Below are 20,209 nucleotides of genomic sequence, written 5' to 3'. Positions count from 1 at the left end.
CCAAAACTGTCTTGATCAAGCCATATATGGTGAGTGAGACAAATAGCTAATTTTTTTTTTTTTTTTCACACTTTGCTGTTTTTGGGTATTGTCTCTTGACACATCTGGTGGGAGACAGGAAACTATATTGTAAAATATCTGTGTCTGAAAAACAGGAAGCACACTGTTCTCTTAAGGAAAGTAAAACTTTTCAAAATTCCTCATATTATTACCAGTTCAGCAGCTGTTAAAAATAGCCTAATTTTATGAAAACTCCGACCTGTAGGTAGTTTCCTCAATTAAGTGTACACAGATTTTAAAGTGTAGTTGCAAATATTTTTTAAAAGAGAAGATTCTGCTTGGTGAATGTTTCTGTCTGAGCACACAATGATGCCCTCTACATATGAGCAGACAGAGCCATTTAATCAACCATGTGCTGTTGTGTTATGTCTGTATGTCAGCAGTTTGGCCCTTAGACAACGCAGAAACACTCTTTATTCAAGAGTGAAACAACTATTTTTGCTCCATCCTTTTATGCATTTGTCACAAGACCATAAAAGGTTTAGTGTCAAAGTGGAAAGTATTGCTGTAGTAACTCCTCCTACATCTGTGTTTCTGCATTAGCTTTGACCAGTTCCTTTTTGAATTCTTCCTTCAAGATTTGTCCCCTGATACGCTCAAGTGGAAGACGTAGTGGGCCCCTGCAGTTTTCAAATAACTTAGTAAATTTATTTGACCAGAGAAGATAGCACACTTGATGGGACAAACACAATGGACTGGATAATTTTTGTGACACTTTTCTCGTCAGGTAACAAATTATTGTGCCTCTACATTTTATTGAAAACAATTCATGTTTAATGCATATGTGATAGTTTTAAACACTTTTTCTGCAGGTACAAACTTTGTTCATGCAACCTGCCCAACGCATGACAGTATTTATTATTGACAGTGAGCTGAGTTGTGACAGGAAAAACTTTTTCAAGCTATATTTACCCTGTGTGCATCTCAACCACCAAATGATGTTCATTTTAGTCAAACTGTGGCACTAATGTCCCAGACATAACATTTCAAACTGAATGTAAAATCCTAAATTACTATAAGTTTTTTGTCCAGTACATGCATTTTTAATAGCATGGTTCAGAAAGACTACAGACTTTTTATTCTTTAGTCTTGAACTTACCTTTCAAATGCTGACTTTGTGGTCACCATACTGATATTTTAACCACTTATGGTTCTTTTCACCATTCCTCTGGTGACTTTACACGCAGTATACATGTAAAGAAATATTATATTATTACATTTACTGTAAAACACTGAAAAAAGCTTAATCGTTATAAAGATCTGTGGAAATTTTTTTAGTCAGTTTTGCAGAAGTCAGAAAGTTTCAGTAGCTCAACTGAGGGTGTGCCAGTGAAAAAATCAGCAGCATGAAATAAACTTGTCTTAGTGTAACAGAATCCTTTAAAATGCAGACTTAAGGTTTAATAAAAAACATTTAAGACAAATTTTGACACTTTGAAACGTACAAGAATTGCTAATACTCAACTTAAGTGACAGCAGGCAAAAGCTCACTGTTATATTTATAACTGGTATTGTGACCATGGAAGGTTTTTTATATCAATAGAAAGACAAAATAATTAAAAGTATTAAACATTAACAGGTGGAAAACTGAATCCACAAATAGTTTTTTAAACATAGTTGCTGCTGTGCTATGAAATTAAAAGGTTTGCCTTTATCGCCCTCTAGTGGCTTTAAAAAAGAAAGCAGCAGATTTTAATTCACCCTACAAAACTGTGGCAGTTGTAAACATTATATTACAAATCAGATTTTTATGATTTGTTGTAATCATAATATTGCTTCAAATTCAACCAACTGTGTGTTTTTTTTCTCATTCCTCAGTGTTTAAAGCTGACCTTTGTTTTAATGTTGATCCTGTGGCTTGGAAGTTCCTCAGAGAACCTGCTGCAGGTTTTGGCTACCAGGTGGTGCAGAGACGATCAGAGTGAGTCAAATGTTTTTGTGTTGAATGCTAATTAGCAACTAATATAATTTTATAAATCAGCTTGAAATGTTGTGAAATGTGTGTTTTTGGAAAAAAAAGTCAGAAAGGAGTAAAGGCTCCTATTTCAAAATGTTTTCATGATTTTTATGGTTTTCTTTTCTTAGCTTGCTAATCAGTGCCCCACTTGATCAGTATTCAAAGGATCGAAGGGGGAAAATATTTAGGTGCACCACTGCAGGTTGTAGTAGTCTGACACTTTCAGGTAGGAACCATGTATTTACCGAATTTGTTGATAAAATGTCTTTAAATGTTTTAGCTTATATACATTTTAATACTAAAGAGTATTTGTTACATTTTTTTTACAATTACCAGGCCTGACATGCATCAGATTTTTCAAATATTTTTATTTACAGGATATTCAGCTAAAATCTTTAATATGGGGGAAAGACTGGTTGCAAAACTTTTCTCAGACTTTGTAAATTAATGGTTAAAACTGAAAATGAAGAAGTCTCTTCCTCCTGTCCCAACTTCCCTTTTTTCAAGGTTTTAAAATAAAGCAAAGGGTGAAGCCAGATGTATTTTGCATTCAGTGTGTGATGAAATGCTGTATAACTTTCCTGAATCTTCAATGAGTGTTTAAAGAAATGCTGGATGTTTCCACAGAGCAAAAAGCTGCAGTCAACATGTCCCTTGGTTTGGCAATGACAAGTGATCCCACAACACAGAACACTTTGGTGAGATAGGTGGTGAAGTACATAATTCTTGAAAATGTTGCCTTGCATCTTAAAAATGTAATCCTGAAATAAAATACTGAGGTGGACTCAATCATCCAGGACATGGTAATCCTAACAAAATGAGTTAAAGGCAGCTAAACTTTCTCTCATTTTTGATAAAGCTTCCTGGGTGAGAGGTGAAATAGTTTCAAAAATGAAAAAAGTTCAATTGCCTTTATTTATATTTGATAGGCTTAATGCTAAAAGAGCATGAAAATATTGAACATATTGCTAAAACTTGATCATTTTTATCAGGTATGCGGACCAACCGTTCCTAAAGTCTGCAAATCGATCACCATGTACAATGGTTTGTGCATCGAGATAAATCAGGGTAATAGCTTTGGAAGTTCTTATGGATCTTCAATTGAAGGTAAACACAATGACATTAGAGCAGAGTTACTACAGTATTTCACTACTCACATAAAAACTAACAAAACATAACAAAAAAACTTTATTATAGCATTAATTTTACTGTTTTTTCCATCATAAAAACTACACTTGCAAGAACAACCCAATTCGGTTAAATAAAGCTGATGAAGACAGATCAGATGTTGATTTTTATTTTAACCATCTTTCTCTTTAACAGAGTGTCCTGCACAAACTGACATTGCATTTCTGCTGGATGGATCAGGCAGTGTAAATTCAATAAACTTTAATAAAATGAGGACTTTTGTGAAAAATCTAATCAATGCGTTCCAAGGAAAAGGTACAAAGGTAATCCATCCATCCATCCATCCACCCCAGCCCCTTTGTCCACTATTTTCTTCTGGACTCTCGGGGGCATCTGTCCGCAGTCTACATCTTGGGTCCTGTCTGGTGTGGTAGACCCTGCCTCTATTGTTCTTGTGCTGCCATGATTAGTGCCTCTGTGCTGTCCGTCCATCCAGCGCTCTCTAGCCAATGACAGGGTTTCCTGATATCAGCCAATCTGTTGGTAGTACATTCCATGCAAGAACTTATCTTTCCATGATAGTTCTACGTACTTGTTCCTCCTCTTCCAAATTGGGTTTCTGGTGCCTCAGACATTTACTCAACAGCGTTTTAATTGTTTATCCTGTATAGTGGGTCTGATGCTCACTAGCCCTCTGCCTCCCTCCTTTCTCTTGGTGAACAGTCTCAGACTGCTGAACTTGGGTGAAACCCTCTGAGCATTATGAGGAGATTCCTTGTTTTGACATCAGTGACTTTTATCTCCTCCTTTAGCTACGCTATTTCACCAAAGAGGTATCTGATAACTGGCAGGGCATACACACTGATAGCTTGGACTTTGTTCTTACCATTCACCTGCCTTACTATTGTTTTGCATGAGCCTGAACCCCCTCAGCCACATCATTGGAAAGAGTGGCTACAGATGCTGGTTCCAAAGTGGAGCAGTCATCAGCAGCCTCCTCTACATGGATGACATCAAGCTGTATGCCAAATATGAGCAAAATATTGAATCACTGATCCACCTCACCACAATATATAGAAAGAACATTGGAATGTCACTTGAACTGGATAAATGTGGTCAAATGTTATCCAAGAGAGACAAGGTGATCGCAACTAATACCTAAAAGCAGCATTGCAGATGTTCAGGACAGCTACAAATATGATGGAATCCCACAGGCAAATGGGATCCATGATGAGGCCACAAGGAAGTCAGACACAACCAAATACCTACAAAGAGTAGGGATAGGGCATTGTCTTGGTATATGATGCTGGTTTGAGCAATCTTTTTCTCACCTCTGTGATGCAATAATTTTTTCTGAGCTTGGAGCCTGGATGCAAATTACCTCTCAGTTCCTATTTGGCATAATTTGAACGTTTCCTCCACTTCAGCTAAAGTGGATACAAAAGAAGAAGAAAAGCCAAATCCTATCCACAATTGGTTGGCTGTGGTTGCTCTGTAGCTTTCCCTGATCTTCAGGTGTATTCCTATTGTGGATAGTTCTTGATGTTCAATGTTAAAGCTTTACATGTTTTCCAAAACTGACCTTAATTTCCCCCATATTCCATTATTCTCGTGCCACCTGCAGAAGGAGTCTTTTTAGATCCCAGTTTCTACCTCTTTGTCAGCTCTGACATCATGCTTTTCAAATGGGAATTAGTCTCTTCAGATCTAACATGGTACAGCCTAACCTCTCTTTTTTTTCTCTTTTCTTTCTCTAAAGAAAGTCACAACAGAAAAAGTTTGAGAACCAGTGCTCTTGCCAGAGGGTATTGGTCTTGTTTGTTGCCCCTTTCTTATTGTATGCTGAATCCATAGACTACATACACTTGTTTTATTGCTAATAGTGTTAATTGTTGATCTTAAGTCAAAAGGTGGTGGAGCAAAGCAATAGGTTTGCACCTTTATAAAAAGGTGTTGCAAAATTTTAAAGTGACACATTGTTTTGTACTATGTCATAAAATCATTTAGATCCTCTTGAATTGTATTTTAAATATCAACTTCATGATTTCAATAACTTTACTTTCTTTTCCATGCAGTTTGCCATCATCCAGTTTTCATGGTCTCCTAAAATTGAATTTGACTTTAGAACATTTCCCACAAATGACTGGGGACGTCGAATTGATAATATAGGTCAACTAGGTGGAGGAACAAACACAGCTTCAGCCATCAGAACTGTTGTGTAAGTATATTTGTGACAATAATATATAACATTACTGCATGTAAATTTTATTCCATACTGGTAAAAAATATAATATATTGTAAAATTAAAAAAAATATTTTCTGAGGAAGGTGTGAGGGAGGTTAAAGCAAACCCTCATTTATATATATATATATATATATATATATATATATATATGTTTTTACCCAGAGACAAAAACTTATTTAAAAACTGCATTAAGTAAAGTACAAAAATAAATATTCAAGTTAAAAAACTTTCTTTGGACAGGACTGATGTCTTCTCACCAAATGGAGGGTCCAGGTCAAATGTGAAAAAGATTTTAATAGTTATTACAGACGGACAATCTCATGACCGCAATGACTTACCAGAAGCAGTACGATTAGCTGATAGGAAAAAAATTCTTCGATTTTCTATTGGGGTAAGTGATACAGTAACAAAACACAGACACAATGTATATGTGTGTGTGTGTGTGAATGGGAAAAATATTGTTATGCTGTCTGTATAGACTAAATAATATTAAAATGTGTGACATATGTGAAGAATATCAGTTTATCTCAAAGTGAGGAACATGAACTGAGACTGTATTAAACTATAAACAGTTATTACTCTTTTTTTTAACTAAACTACTAAAGTATATCTTCTCATTAACAATTTCTTTACATCTATAGGTGGGAAACGCATTTCATAAATATGATGCAAAACAGGAGCTCAATGAGATTGCATCCAGTCCCCCTCAACAATTTGTGTTTCAAGTTGAGAACTTTGAGGCCCTTGACGAAATACGGAAAAACTTGCAGGACAAAATTTTTTCTATTGAAGGTAAAGATATTTTTTTGTTCATTTTCAGTTAAAAGTCCCACTGGACAGTAGCCAGTTAGAAGTTTGATTCATAATGGTATTTTAAATCTACATTCAGCATGTTTATCAGAATAAATAAATATTGTTTCCCTGAAACTCTATGAATCTCATGTTTTAAAAGGCTGTAAGAAACTATAAAACCTAAAGGTAGTATCTCATTGGCTGTAATAAGTTTTAGAATAGCATCCGTGAGTGAGTCTCCAGAATGGCCTGCAACACATGCAGTGATTCTCAGTTTTCTTGTGTGAGTTACAAAAACATGTAATCCTGTCACTTGAGTTTTGAACATGGTCAAAAAAATTTGTGTGATAGATTTGCTCTCAATACAGCAGACATTTCCAACTCATCTCAAACTCATCTGAATATATTTATGGGTGTGTTGACACGATCTTCAGATGTGCCAACTCTCTATAAAAGTATTTTCCAAGCTTGCTCTCTGTTTCAGAGCATCTCTTTGCATATCCTCCGAATTGCAAACCATGGATCTGGTCAGCTGGTTTCTCAATGCAATTAATTAAATTTTCTCAAAGAGAAGACTGGGCAAAGGAGTACAGGCTGTAATGAAATGTAATTTTGTACAACAAACATACAAATGTGAGCTTATATTAGAGTAAAAGATTCTTGAATCCTTAAATACAGCTCTAGAGCTGAATTGTGACACCTCCACAGGAGCTCTCTTCTCACAGAAAACATGTCCAGGTCTAAAAACCATGTGTTAGTTCCACCAGGTGCGTTTGGTGGGGTAAGTTGAAAAGGAGACCTCACAGGATTTTCTTACTTAAACAAAATAATAATTTACTAAGTTATACTAAAGAAATAGAACCTGAAAAAAAAAACCTAAAATGAGAAATCAAAATCAAATTAATCAAAACCCATTATTAAACCAAAATAAGCTAAAGCCTAAACAAACTAACAACCAACACCAAACACAAGATACAAACCCAACCAAATGGAGCTCCGAGGAGGGAGAGGGAGAGCTTCCCCGTGGAGCTGCACGCCTGCAGCTTTAAAGCAGCAGCAGCAACTAGGCCAACCAGCACCACCTGCAGAAGGCCTGTCTCCAAAACCCTGCAAGAAAAGATCAGACCTACAAGGGCCGTAACACCATGTCAATGATAAATTATAATTATTTTGAAAAATGTTCCAAATCTGCTGATCTTCACTTCTAAAGTGTACTCCAGCAGATGAAATAATGTATGTAGGGATGGCAGCCAAGGTGTGTACAATATGGGTGGAGGTGGGAAACAAAATAATGTGCATGAGCAAGATACAGCTTTGAAACCTGTGTACACAAAAACAAGCCATAATTTTCAAAGACTGGTCCTTCAAAACACAGTCACACGGCTTGCTGGTCGCTTAGTGAAAACACTCAGAACTCAATAATGCTGCAACAGACAATCTGCTTTTTTTCTCACAATTTTGAGTTGTCAACTAGTCTCCAACTAGTCACAGTACAATGAGATACTACTTTAACCACTTATTTATTTTGTCATCGCAGGATCTCAAACCGGTGGAGAGACTCTGAAACTGGAAATGTCTCAAGAGGGGTTCAGAGCAGCTTACATACCTGGGGTAAAACAATCTGCATCACAGGGACTTCAGATTGCTATTGTTGGTGCTAACCAGTGGAAAGGAGGCTACAAGAAATACTCGCGTCCAAATGCCATAAACACAGGGTCATATCAGCCGACAGATATAGAGCCTGACAGTTATCTTGGTGAGAATATTTTAATGAAACAAACTAAAGTGTGATTGTGTTTACAATCTACTCTACTGCTATTCTAATTAAAGCTTGCAGTCCTCAAAATGTTGTGTTAAATAGAAAATTACAAAAATATATTTATTCTGTTTAACAATGTAACAATAGTTTGCACCAAAAATCTTTGAAAAAAATACAGAAAACATTTGTCCACATGAAAAGAATACATATTTTCACAGATGTCTTACTATATGACCAATAAATTTCAGGTTATTCCATGGCTGTGGCTGAAACTGAATTTGGCACACTGACAATTCTTGGTGCTCCGAGATATAAACACAGAGGAGCTGTTATGACTGTTTACAGAGAAAGATTAAGTCAACAAATTGACCCGTATCAACGGCAGGTAGGGCTTTTTAACTAAGATCAATGGTAAAAAACATAAAACCAGAAACATATTTTTGAAGCTGTGGTGTCACTCTATGTCAATATTTTTTATTGATATTTTATTGCCTTTGCAGTTTCAGACTGGTGCATATTTTGGGGCAGAAGTTTGTGCCATGGATGTGAATTCTGACAGCATCACTGATCTGATCCTCATATCTGCACCGATGTACATGGACCAAGACAGAGAGGGACGAGTTTATGTTTGCACCTTAACTCGTTTGGTAAATGACAGCTATACTTTATGCCAGTTCATAGATTTATGTGCTAAACTCTGTACAATTAAAAAGCAATCTAATTTTTACATTTTCACCAGAATGTCGAGTGTCACTTTGATTCTCCATCACAACAAAAAGTACTACGAGGGGATCCATCAGACAAAGGGAGGTTTGGGTCTTCTCTTGCTGTTCTACCTGATCTAAATAGAGATGGATTTAATGATTTAGCAATTGGAGCTCCTTTGGAGAATAATGGACAAGGCTCTATCTACATATTTCATGGCAAAGCAGGAGGAATTGACCCTACCTACTCACAGGTGAGAAACTTTAAAAGATTAATGATTTACACATCAGCCATCTTATGTTTTATGTTTTTCCACAGCAGCTTAAATGTTTCCATTTCATGTCAGGATTAGATTTGATTGATTTTCTATTTCACAGAGAATTGCTGCGTCTGAAGTCCAATCAGGGCTGAAGTTCTTTGGTTTGTCAATCAGTCAGTGGTCCTACGATCAGAGCGGTGACACACTGCCTGATTTAGCTGTGGGTTCAAAGGGCACAGTTGTCTTACTCAGGTAAGTCAGAATGTGGTCATGCATTGTTGCTGTCTTTTATAATTTCATTTTATTGTTTTTTTCTTGTTAATTTTTCAACATTAACGTGCACATCATTGACATAAATAAAGATGTTCAAATGTATTCCATTGACTGACATTGTCCAAAATTAAAGCCAAAATGTCCAAAAAGAAAATGTATTTTAAAACTGCATAATTAAACACACAACAGCAAGGTAAGAACTTTTTGAATCAGCAAAAATCATTACATGACAAAAAAAAAAAAATCATATTTTAGCCTTGTCCAGAAGATGCTTTCAGTCCACTTGAAAATGAGCTCAAATTTATCTTTTTTAATACGTATTAAAAAAAAAATGCCATTCGTTTACATGGAGGGGTGGGACTTAAACATTGTACTGCAGCCAGCCACTAGGCTTCTTCAACTTCTGGCTTCTGGTCCCACGTTATATAGTATATGCAGATGGTATAAATGCAATAAAAAGGTTTTGAGTTGACAAGGCTTCAGTTTATTATTTAGTTTGAATTTTAATTGCAAAGCAAAATGCTGGTGATGTGACTCTCCTAGATGTATTCTTTTTTAGATCCAGGCCTATAGTGACGGTGGAGGCCACTGTNCATTTTCTCCACCACCCCGCTGGATCATTGTTGTTGTTGCTTGTTAGATGTTTGTTCCTGTCGCTCTTAGTATTGCCTTGCCTTGTTTCATCTTACCTTGTCCCGCCTCTGTTAATGCCTGGATTTTTGTTAGAGTTTGTTTTGCTGCCACGTCAGCTTTTTGTTTTCTAGTTTTGTTGTTTTATTAAATCAGTTTTTGTTTTTTTTTGAAAAATGAGTCTGCGTCTTGGGTTTGCCACGCTCAGGCCCCGTCGTGACAGGTTTCATTTAATGTTCTACTTTTTCTTAATATTTCCATCCTCTTACAGACTTGTCCAGAAGATGCTCTCAATCCACTTGAGAATGAGCTCAGATTCACCTTCAACGGTTTACCATCCAGCACAAATCTTAGACCAATTCTCGCCCAGAAGGCTCAAACTACAACCTTACATCCTGTAACTTTTAAATACTTTATTACCCAATCAACATGTTCTTTGCACAGTTTTATTTCTTTTAGTTTATTAATTCATTTCATGAATGTTGCATTTGATGAGCTCTGCAGTGCAAATTCATGTACAAGAGTGATCCTAAATGAAAACAATTTCACTGTTTCCTTCTGTTGAAATGTGCTCAACATTATACTTTCTGCCACAGATTGGGTTTGAGATCAGCTGTGGCGCTGACATGGTGTGTACAGATAATCTGAAAGTGGATTTCAATTTCACAAGGTGAGAAAAAAAAAACTGAAAATTAAGCTTTTTACATGTGTGCAATAAACTGTTTGTGAGCACAAAAGTTTGTATAGAAAGTGTAGTTGGTGTTCATTTTTATTGCTTTGATGTTAGTTTTGAATAAACTAAAGGATGATGTATTTGACTACACAGTTGGGATAACTGAACATTTTGTTCTGCTGTAAAAAACATTACTATTAGCTGCATAGGTCAGCTTTTTTGCATGTAATATTACTGTATTTATATACGTATATATTCACATATATCCCACACTTATTCAGATTATTAAAGCCTTTTCTGTGACAAGGCTGTCCAGATGATTTTACCTTTGTCTGCCACAGATGGTCCTAACCAGTCTCAACATTTTAATTAATACATTTACATTTTGACAACTTGATGAGTGCAAAAATATAGTCCAGTAATGAACATGTGTCATATATAAAAAACAGTAGTGATTGTAGTTTAATTATTGTGAATTATTTATGAAGGTTTTCCAAGTATTTGATGAAAAAAGTTGACTGAAGTGCATGATTAAAAACAACTTAAAAACATCCTCAACCTTTAAACTGGGTTGTAGTTGACATCGTTGTTTTTAAGTGTTCAAGAATAATGTTACAAGTCCTGAAAATAAGAAAATTTTACTGTGCTAATGAACACACTAACCAAACAATTTTTTTAAAAAGAGAAAAGAAATATAACAAATGATGAAAACTACAAAAATAATGCAGTTTCTGTAATCCCGTTTACTTTTTTAGAATTACATTTTTGAAGTGAATATGGTGTTTGTATAAAATTAACATGGGCAATTTTTTTTGTATTGTATACATTACAGTGCTTTGCACTGCAACCAGCAGAAAATCCTTTTGAAATGTTGAACTTTTAAAGAATTTGGTGTGAAACCTTGAAAAATATGGGCATGTCCAAAAATTTGAAGATAATGCTTGGTAAACAATAAACTTAACAGCTTATCAGTTACAAAATTTTTTTGACATTGTTTGTTGTTTTTACACAAGAAATCAACAGCTGTGTTTCAAAAGGCAATCTGTTTTTTGAACCAACTTGAAGAGGGAAACTGCTGCATCCTCTTTTTATTCATCTACAGCTTTTGATTGTAAGAGGACTGCAGCAAATAGTGAGAATAAAAAGTTATGGCACAAAGTTTTTACATTTTGCTCATCCAGTGCCAACCTTTCTTAATAGACCTATTTGGATCCTGTCCTGAGTCTTGTGTTTGAGTTCCGGCTGCCTGGTTCTACACCTTGTAAAGTGTGCAGAGAAGTCTGAGATGACGTACTGCACATATACTGTATTGAGATGATAAAATTTTTCTTCTAGCTGCTCAGTGTATTTTCTGTGCTGACTGTATGTTCAGCCTTACAGTGCTTTTAGTGTTGTAATCTTACTTTTCTGTCTTGAATCTTGTTGTTTGTCTTTCAGATCCTCAGAGGTTAAAGTTGGCATTGATGAGCTTCTGGATGTGACTGTCTCAGTGGAGAACAGAGGGGAAAACTCCTACAACAGTCACATCATTCTCACATATCCTGTTGGGCTCTCCTACAGGAAGTTTACATCTCTGCATGTAAGCCATCAAGTCTGGTTCAGTTCATCTCTGATCAGGAGCTCCTGAAAGCCTTACTGATGTTTGGTCTTTTCATGCAGGGAAGAATTGAGTGCAACTCCTTGGACAGTGAAGATGGAGTAACAAGAGGAAAGACAGACTGCACTGTTGACAAACCTATTTTCAAAAGCAACTCNTAAATAAATATTGTTTCCCTGAAACTCTATGAATCTCATGTTTTAAAAGGCTGTAAGAAACTATAAAACCTAAAGGTAGTATCTCATTGGCTGTAATAAGTTTTAGAATAGCATCCGTGAGTGAGTCTCCAGAATGGCCTGCAACACATGCAGTGATTCTCAGTTTTCTTGTGTGAGTTACAAAAACATGTAATCCTGTCACTTGAGTTTTGAACATGGTCAAAAAAATTTGTGTGATAGATTTGCTCTCAATACAGCAGACATTTCCAACTCATCTCAAACTCATCTGAATATATTTATGGGTGTGTTGACACGATCTTCAGATGTGCCAACTCTCTATAAAAGTATTTTCCAAGCTTGCTCTCTGTTTCAGAGCATCTCTTTGCATATCCTCCGAATTGCAAACCATGGATCTGGTCAGCTGGTTTCTCAATGCAATTAATTAAATTTTCTCAAAGAGAAGACTGGGCAAAGGAGTACAGGCTGTAATGAAATGTAATTTTGTACAACAAACATACAAATGTGAGCTTATATTAGAGTAAAAGATTCTTGAATCCTTAAATACAGCTCTAGAGCTGAATTGTGACACCTCCACAGGAGCTCTCTTCTCACAGAAAACATGTCCAGGTCTAAAAACCATGTGTTAGTTCCACCAGGTGCGTTTGGTGGGGTAAGTTGAAAAGGAGACCTCACAGGATTTTCTTACTTAAACAAAATAATAATTTACTAAGTTATACTAAAGAAATAGAACCTGAAAAAAAAAACCTAAAATGAGAAATCAAAATCAAATTAATCAAAACCCATTATTAAACCAAAATAAGCTAAAGCCTAAACAAACTAACAACCAACACCAAACACAAGATACAAACCCAACCAAATGGAGCTCCGAGGAGGGAGAGGGAGAGCTTCCCCGTGGAGCTGCACGCCTGCAGCTTTAAAGCAGCAGCAGCAACTAGGCCAACCAGCACCACCTGCAGAAGGCCTGTCTCCAAAACCCTGCAAGAAAAGATCAGACCTACAAGGGCCGTAACACCATGTCAATGATAAATTATAATTATTTTGAAAAATGTTCCAAATCTGCTGATCTTCACTTCTAAAGTGTACTCCAGCAGATGAAATAATGTATGTAGGGATGGCAGCCAAGGTGTGTACAATATGGGTGGAGGTGGGAAACAAAATAATGTGCATGAGCAAGATACAGCTTTGAAACCTGTGTACACAAAAACAAGCCATAATTTTCAAAGACTGGTCCTTCAAAACACAGTCACACGGCTTGCTGGTCGCTTAGTGAAAACACTCAGAACTCAATAATGCTGCAACAGACAATCTGCTTTTTTTCTCACAATTTTGAGTTGTCAACTAGTCTCCAACTAGTCACAGTACAATGAGATACTACTTTAACCACTTATTTATTTTGTCATCGCAGGATCTCAAACCGGTGGAGAGACTCTGAAACTGGAAATGTCTCAAGAGGGGTTCAGAGCAGCTTACATACCTGGGGTAAAACAATCTGCATCACAGGGACTTCAGATTGCTATTGTTGGTGCTAACCAGTGGAAAGGAGGCTACAAGAAATACTCGCGTCCAAATGCCATAAACACAGGGTCATATCAGCCGACAGATATAGAGCCTGACAGTTATCTTGGTGAGAATATTTTAATGAAACAAACTAAAGTGTGATTGTGTTTACAATCTACTCTACTGCTATTCTAATTAAAGCTTGCAGTCCTCAAAATGTTGTGTTAAATAGAAAATTACAAAAATATATTTATTCTGTTTAACAATGTAACAATAGTTTGCACCAAAAATCTTTGAAAAAAATACAGAAAACATTTGTCCACATGAAAAGAATACATATTTTCACAGATGTCTTACTATATGACCAATAAATTTCAGGTTATTCCATGGCTGTGGCTGAAACTGAATTTGGCACACTGACAATTCTTGGTGCTCCGAGATATAAACACAGAGGAGCTGTTATGACTGTTTACAGAGAAAGATTAAGTCAACAAATTGACCCGTATCAACGGCAGGTAGGGCTTTTTAACTAAGATCAATGGTAAAAAACATAAAACCAGAAACATATTTTTGAAGCTGTGGTGTCACTCTATGTCAATATTTTTTATTGATATTTTATTGCCTTTGCAGTTTCAGACTGGTGCATATTTTGGGGCAGAAGTTTGTGCCATGGATGTGAATTCTGACAGCATCACTGATCTGATCCTCATATCTGCACCGATGTACATGGACCAAGACAGAGAGGGACGAGTTTATGTTTGCACCTTAACTCGTTTGGTAAATGACAGCTATACTTTATGCCAGTTCATAGATTTATGTGCTAAACTCTGTACAATTAAAAAGCAATCTAATTTTTACATTTTCACCAGAATGTCGAGTGTCACTTTGATTCTCCATCACAACAAAAAGTACTACGAGGGGATCCATCAGACAAAGGGAGGTTTGGGTCTTCTCTTGCTGTTCTACCTGATCTAAATAGAGATGGATTTAATGATTTAGCAATTGGAGCTCCTTTGGAGAATAATGGACAAGGCTCTATCTACATATTTCATAGCAAAGGAGGAGAACAAATTGATCCTACCTACTCACAAGTGAGTGAACCCAAAACTGACAAAGAAATACAGTCACTGTCTTATGTTTTATGTTTTTCCACAGCATCTTAAATCTTTCCAATTTATGTCAGGGGTTAAGTTAGGTATTTACTATGTCACAGAGAATTGCTGCGTCTGAAGTCCAATCAGGGCTGAAGTTCTTTGGTTTGTCAATCAGTCAGTGGTCCTACGATCAGAGCGGTGACACACTGCCTGATTTAGCCGTGGGTTCAAAGGGCACAGTTGTCTTACTCAGGTAAGTCAGAGTCTGATTAATACCGTTTTTCGTAAGTTTACATTTGTTACCTTTTCAATTTTTGAACCTTATCATATAATATAATAAGATTTTATGTTGTCAAAATATTTTGTCCAATTGACAGTTTGGTGTATATTCACCTATAAAGCAAAATGCTGCTGATGTAACTCTCCCAAATGTGTCCCTAGATCCAGGCCTGTAGTGACGGTGGAGGCCACTGTGTCTTTTAACCTAAAGGAAATCCCAACTCAAAATGTAGACTGCACAAAACCACTAGCAGGCACAGCTACAATCTGTTTCACCATGAGAAGACTGTCTGGAAGAGATACAGGTTTCTTAGCTTCATTTTTCATTCATTCATTTGTATCTTTGTGTGAATATTAGTTTTTTAACTAAAACCCGTCTGTTTCAGTTCGAGCACAGATTAATTACACTTTAACACTGGATGCAACTCGCTCGACTACAAACAACCGAGCTTACATCGATAAGGATCAGAGAGACCAAATTGGATCTGTTGATGTTGACTTAAATGAACAAATGTGCAAAAGTGTGAATTTCTTTATCAAGGTAAAGTTTAAAACCATCAAAATAACTTGTTGTATCTTAGAGAGATTCCACATGGTACAAAGGCAATGGTTTCACTCATTGTGCTTCCCTCTGATAATACTTGTATTTCCATCCTCTTACAGGCTTGTCCAGAAGATGCTCTCAATCCACTCGAGAATGAGCTCAGATTCACCTTCAACGGTTTACCATCCAGCACAAATCTTAGACCAGTTCTTGTCCACAAGGCTCAAACAACAAACTATCCTGTGAATAACCTTTCAACATGCTTTATCTATGCAACTACTAAATTACTTTAAATAATTCCTTTCATGGATGTTTTATTTGAAGAGCTTTGCAATGCAACATCATGTCCAAGAATCATAAATCCAAACAATTTAATGTTTCTGTCTATGTCATTGTGCTTAAGATCATACTTCCTTTCACAGATTGGGTTTGAGATCAGCTGTGGTGCTGACATGGAATGTACAGATAATCTGAAAGTGGATTTCAACTTTACAAGGTGGGAAGAAGATACAAAAATAAAGCTTTTCTTATGTTGGTAATGAACATTTTAATTTTCTGTAGACACAAAACTTTAGCGTAAAAGGTTTATTTTATACCCTCTTTTATGTCTTTGATGCTAGTTTTGCAAAAACTCAGATGACAAAGAAGCTATTGGTTACAGCTGTATGAAAGCAAGCAGGCCAGGTCGATAAGGAAGCAGGGCCAGTTCAGGCATTTCAACATTTTACACAAAAGTGCAAAGAGGCGCTCGGCAGTAAACCCACAAACAGGTCTACCTCAAAGATTAGTACTTGGAAAAGTGGTTTGATCTTGTCATCAGGTGCAGGATCTGGCAGAGGCATCCCCAATGACCCCCATGTAAACTGGAGGTGTTGCCCATGACCCCTATGAGGACTAGATTTGGCTTGTGGCCCCCTCAATGTCAGAAACAAGGGCTGGCAAAAAGGGGTCCTCCTAGACCGTCCCAAACTCTGTAGGATGACAAGCGTTGGGAAGAAGATTAGGGTGTATCGTCAGCAGTGACCTAAGTACCTTTGTTACCTTTGTTAATCTTTTTGTCTATCTTTCAGGTCCTCAGAGGTTAAAGTTGGGATTGATGAGCTTCTGGATGTGACTGTCTCAGTGGAGAACAGAGGGGAAGACTCCTACAACAGTCACATCATTCTCACATATCCTGTTGGGCTCTCCTACAGAAAGTTTACATCTCTGCATGTAAGCCATCAAGTCTGGTTCAGTTCATCTCTGATCAGGAGCTCCTGAAAGTCTAACAGATGTTTTTTTACTTTTCATGCAGGGAAGAATTGAGTGCAACTCCTTGGACAGTGAAGATGGAGTAACAAGAGGAAAGACAGACTGCACTGTTGACAAACCTATTTTCAAAAGCAACTCAAGGGTTAGTTTTTTTTACACTGCTTCTTTTTTTCTGCTGCACAGGCAGTTCAGCAAAAGAGGAAGCCATCTGATCCCTTTTGTTTGTTTCAATTTAGGCTATTTTCATTGTCTCCTATGGGTTCAATCCTAGGAGACAACTTGAAAGAAGGATCTTTGTCACTGCAAATGCCACCAGGTACTGAGTGACGATATATGTTATTTTTACCCTGTACTGCTGAATTGTGTTTCATTTATTTTGCTCTTTTATTTATACACTAAACTCTATTCCTGGACCTTTTATGTCCTTACAAAAAAACAGACTTTGATTACTGTTCATCTGTCACATGAACTGCTCTATGGTGCAGATTTTTGATTTTTTTTTCAAATCATTATTTAGTGGGAACCAGCAGCACTCCCCAGAAAGTAAACTCTACCAGAAGAAAGAGATTAAAGTGAAGTACAGTATTTTTATAACAATGGAAAGGTCAGTTTTCTCTCAGCTCAGACTAAAGAGCTTCTTTTTAAAGTAATATTTTAAGCTGTGTTTCTAATTATTCATTCAGTGTTTACTACATCCCATCAGCTCCCTCAGCTACAATAATTTCACATTTGGAAAAAATAATCTACAGAAACCATTCCAGCAATTAATTAAGGTAAAATATTACTTTCTCCAGTAGTATCATGATTACCTTCAGCTTCATTTCCTTGAATTCAAACCTTAAACTAATACTCATTTTTTTTCTTTTTTCTTCTAATTTTTTTTCCAGGTCACAAATAATATCAGAGCATTGAATTTCACTGTGGTGATCAAGGTTCCTGTGAAGCTTGGTGACAGAGACATTTGGGTGGACGTCAGCAGTTTTCAGGTACTTTACAAATCTTGTACTACTTATAAAGGCTCATACATAGCAGCGGGATAGAGGTGATAAACTGACAAATAAGTAAACTGAAACATAAATTAGCTTTATTTTCAGATTACAGATTGCCAGAGAGACAAAGATGAAGGACCTGTTGTCACAGATTTTGTTGCTCAGATAAAAAAAACTAAAATTGTGGTGAGTATGCCTTTACAGTGGGCCTCTTGAATATACAAATATGATAGGAAATTAAATGTATTTTATATTGAACCAGTTTGCTTTGCCTTTGTTTCCCACAGGACTGCTCTGTAGCGAGGTGTGGAGTGTTCAGGTGCAGCAGGTTCATGGAAAGGTTAGAGGAGAAAACATATACAATCACTGCAAACCTGAGCTCAGGATGGATTGAACAGGTAACTGATATGTAGTTGATGTTAAATCTAACTGGTCCTGAGTCTGACTACAAATGACAAACTACAGGATTGTTCGTGTGTAGTCAGCTTTTGTGAAATCTTAAAATTATGATGATCTAAAATACAAAGGCTTGCTTTCTGTTTTCTTCTTTCAGATTGGACTTCCATCTGCCAAATTTCTCTTGACCAGTACAGCCAGTCTAGAATACGACAGAAATCAGTTCATCTTCTTCTCTACATCCTCTAATAATACCGCTCCTGTTCGCAAGGTGATTGCATATTATAAGCTGTTTTTTCATGTAACATAGAAACTTGAAACTGATCCAAATGATGTCACCTTGTCTTTAAGATTGAGGCTGAGGTGGAAGTGTTTCCTGAACCAGATTTCACCAAAGAGATCATAGGAGGATCTCTGGGAGGGTTGGCCTTTCTTGCTCTACTCACTGCTGGCCTGTATAAGGTGAGTCACTCTGTTCCTTAAGTAAATAAACTAATGCATGATTGCAATGCTTTTATATCATACTTGTTTCTTTTTCACTCAGGCTGGTTTTTTTAAGAGCAAATACAAAGAAATGATTGATAAAATAAAAGAAGAAGATAATCCAAGGACTAAAAGGAGCTACACCCACAAAGGGTTAGAGGACAAAATTGTTTTCTAACCACCTGACAGCTTGTTTTTTTTATATCAGTCAAAAACATTTGTAACAATAGTCATCTGCTAACTGCAATTTACCACTAAAGCAAGCAAACAAACATAATAAGCACACAGTTTCTCTTTTTTCTGTTGTGTGTTTTCAAAATTGCTACCTTTGTCTTTCATAACCTAAAGGAGAAGATGTTAACAGCAAACAAAAAAGAAAAAAAAAAAAACAGGTAAAAATTACTTTTCTTTTCATGGAATGTTCTGTTGATTTGTAATGACTACTACATTTTACATTTTCATACTGAAGTTTCTGGTAAAGGATATTGTAATTCTTCTGCATATTACAGTACATGAAGAGTGATGTTGATTTTCTGCTAATGTTATCTAGAAATGTCATGTTTTCTTTCACAAGTTTTTATTTAGCTTTTTAAAAATTGACTGTACACTCTGAGTTTACATTCTGAATGGAGCAGCATCGTTTTAGTATGAACTGAAATGTTTCTGTATTTGAATTTCTCCAAATATGTTTTCATTTGTCCACTTGGTTTTTATGGTTGTCAAAATAAAGTACTGTAAAATAAATTGTACAATAAATGCCACCACACAATGTACTGTAAGAGCTTTGAAACAATATTTGGTGCTTAAAGCTGCTTGCATGCTAATAACCTGTTTGCATTTAAAATAAAGGTAATATATAAAGCTGAAGTTCCCTTCAATTAAACTAAACACTATCTAAGCTTCATCAGAATATAAGAAACAAGATTAGATTTAGAGTTCATTGTTTTTAGATAAATGTTTGTGATCAATATTGTTATGTATGCTGTAGAATGACAGGTATTTGTAAAGTAATACTGGTGTAAGGATACAAATTTGCAGGTGCATTGGAGAAAATATAAAAGATTTTCATTTTTAAAATGAATTTATTGAAGTACAACTTTAATAGAAATTATTTCATTGTACTTCTTTTAATGTGTTTTGTGAATGACTTTCAGCGACTGCCACACCAAATTTTGACTCCAGTCATTTTTTGTATTTTCTAACATCAGCTGTGGCAACCATCTCCAAAGGTTATGAAGTTGTAGACATTCAGCTAATACTGTCATTACCTTTTGAGATTTTCATTGAAGTGCATCCAGTGGTTCATGAGATATGAGATTTGCTAACAGACAAACAGAGTTGGCTCCAACAGCTATTGCAGAGGTTTAAGGAAAGGTCTCACAGAATGCGTTGTACTCAAAGTATCTGTTGGGGACCTCA

At 36.2% G+C, this 20,209-nt stretch overlaps 1 protein-coding gene across 2 annotated transcripts; it reads left to right on the top strand.

Moving 5' to 3' along the window:
- Positions 1-617: 617 nt before the first annotated feature.
- On the top strand, positions 618-19,657 carry LOC108249115 (integrin alpha-M-like). 2 transcript variants are annotated; one of them, XM_037980959.1, is made up of 30 exons: positions 619-787; positions 1,879-1,981; positions 2,146-2,243; positions 2,645-2,715; positions 3,010-3,124; positions 3,341-3,468; positions 5,221-5,363; positions 5,631-5,781; positions 6,032-6,182; positions 7,720-7,938; positions 8,190-8,326; positions 8,442-8,588; positions 8,681-8,843; positions 14,787-14,845; positions 14,968-15,101; positions 15,290-15,432; positions 15,514-15,668; positions 15,791-15,913; positions 16,094-16,167; positions 16,742-16,883; positions 16,966-17,064; positions 17,159-17,238; positions 17,440-17,526; positions 17,626-17,695; positions 17,810-17,908; positions 18,017-18,097; positions 18,199-18,309; positions 18,465-18,578; positions 18,659-18,769; positions 18,852-19,657. In XM_037980959.1, exons 1-30 carry the CDS (start codon positions 751-753, stop codon positions 18,966-18,968), a joined length of 3,462 nt encoding a protein of 1,153 aa, XP_037836887.1. In that variant the 5' UTR covers positions 619-750; the 3' UTR covers positions 18,969-19,657. The 2 variants fall into 2 exon arrangements, 1 of the variants encoding a protein (XP_037836887.1); XR_005234343.1 differs by lacking the exons at positions 18,199-18,309; positions 18,465-18,578; positions 18,659-18,769; positions 18,852-19,657 and having other exon boundaries at positions 618-787; positions 17,606-17,695; positions 18,017-18,059.
- The last annotated feature ends 552 nt before the right edge of the window (positions 19,658-20,209 follow it).

This window comes from Kryptolebias marmoratus, linkage group LG17 (genome assembly GCF_001649575.2).
Source record: "Kryptolebias marmoratus isolate JLee-2015 linkage group LG17, ASM164957v2, whole genome shotgun sequence".
Lineage (NCBI taxonomy): Eukaryota > Metazoa > Chordata > Actinopteri > Cyprinodontiformes > Rivulidae > Kryptolebias > Kryptolebias marmoratus.
Note: the sequence above shows the minus strand (reverse complement) of the source record. Positions and strands in the feature narration are given on the sequence as shown.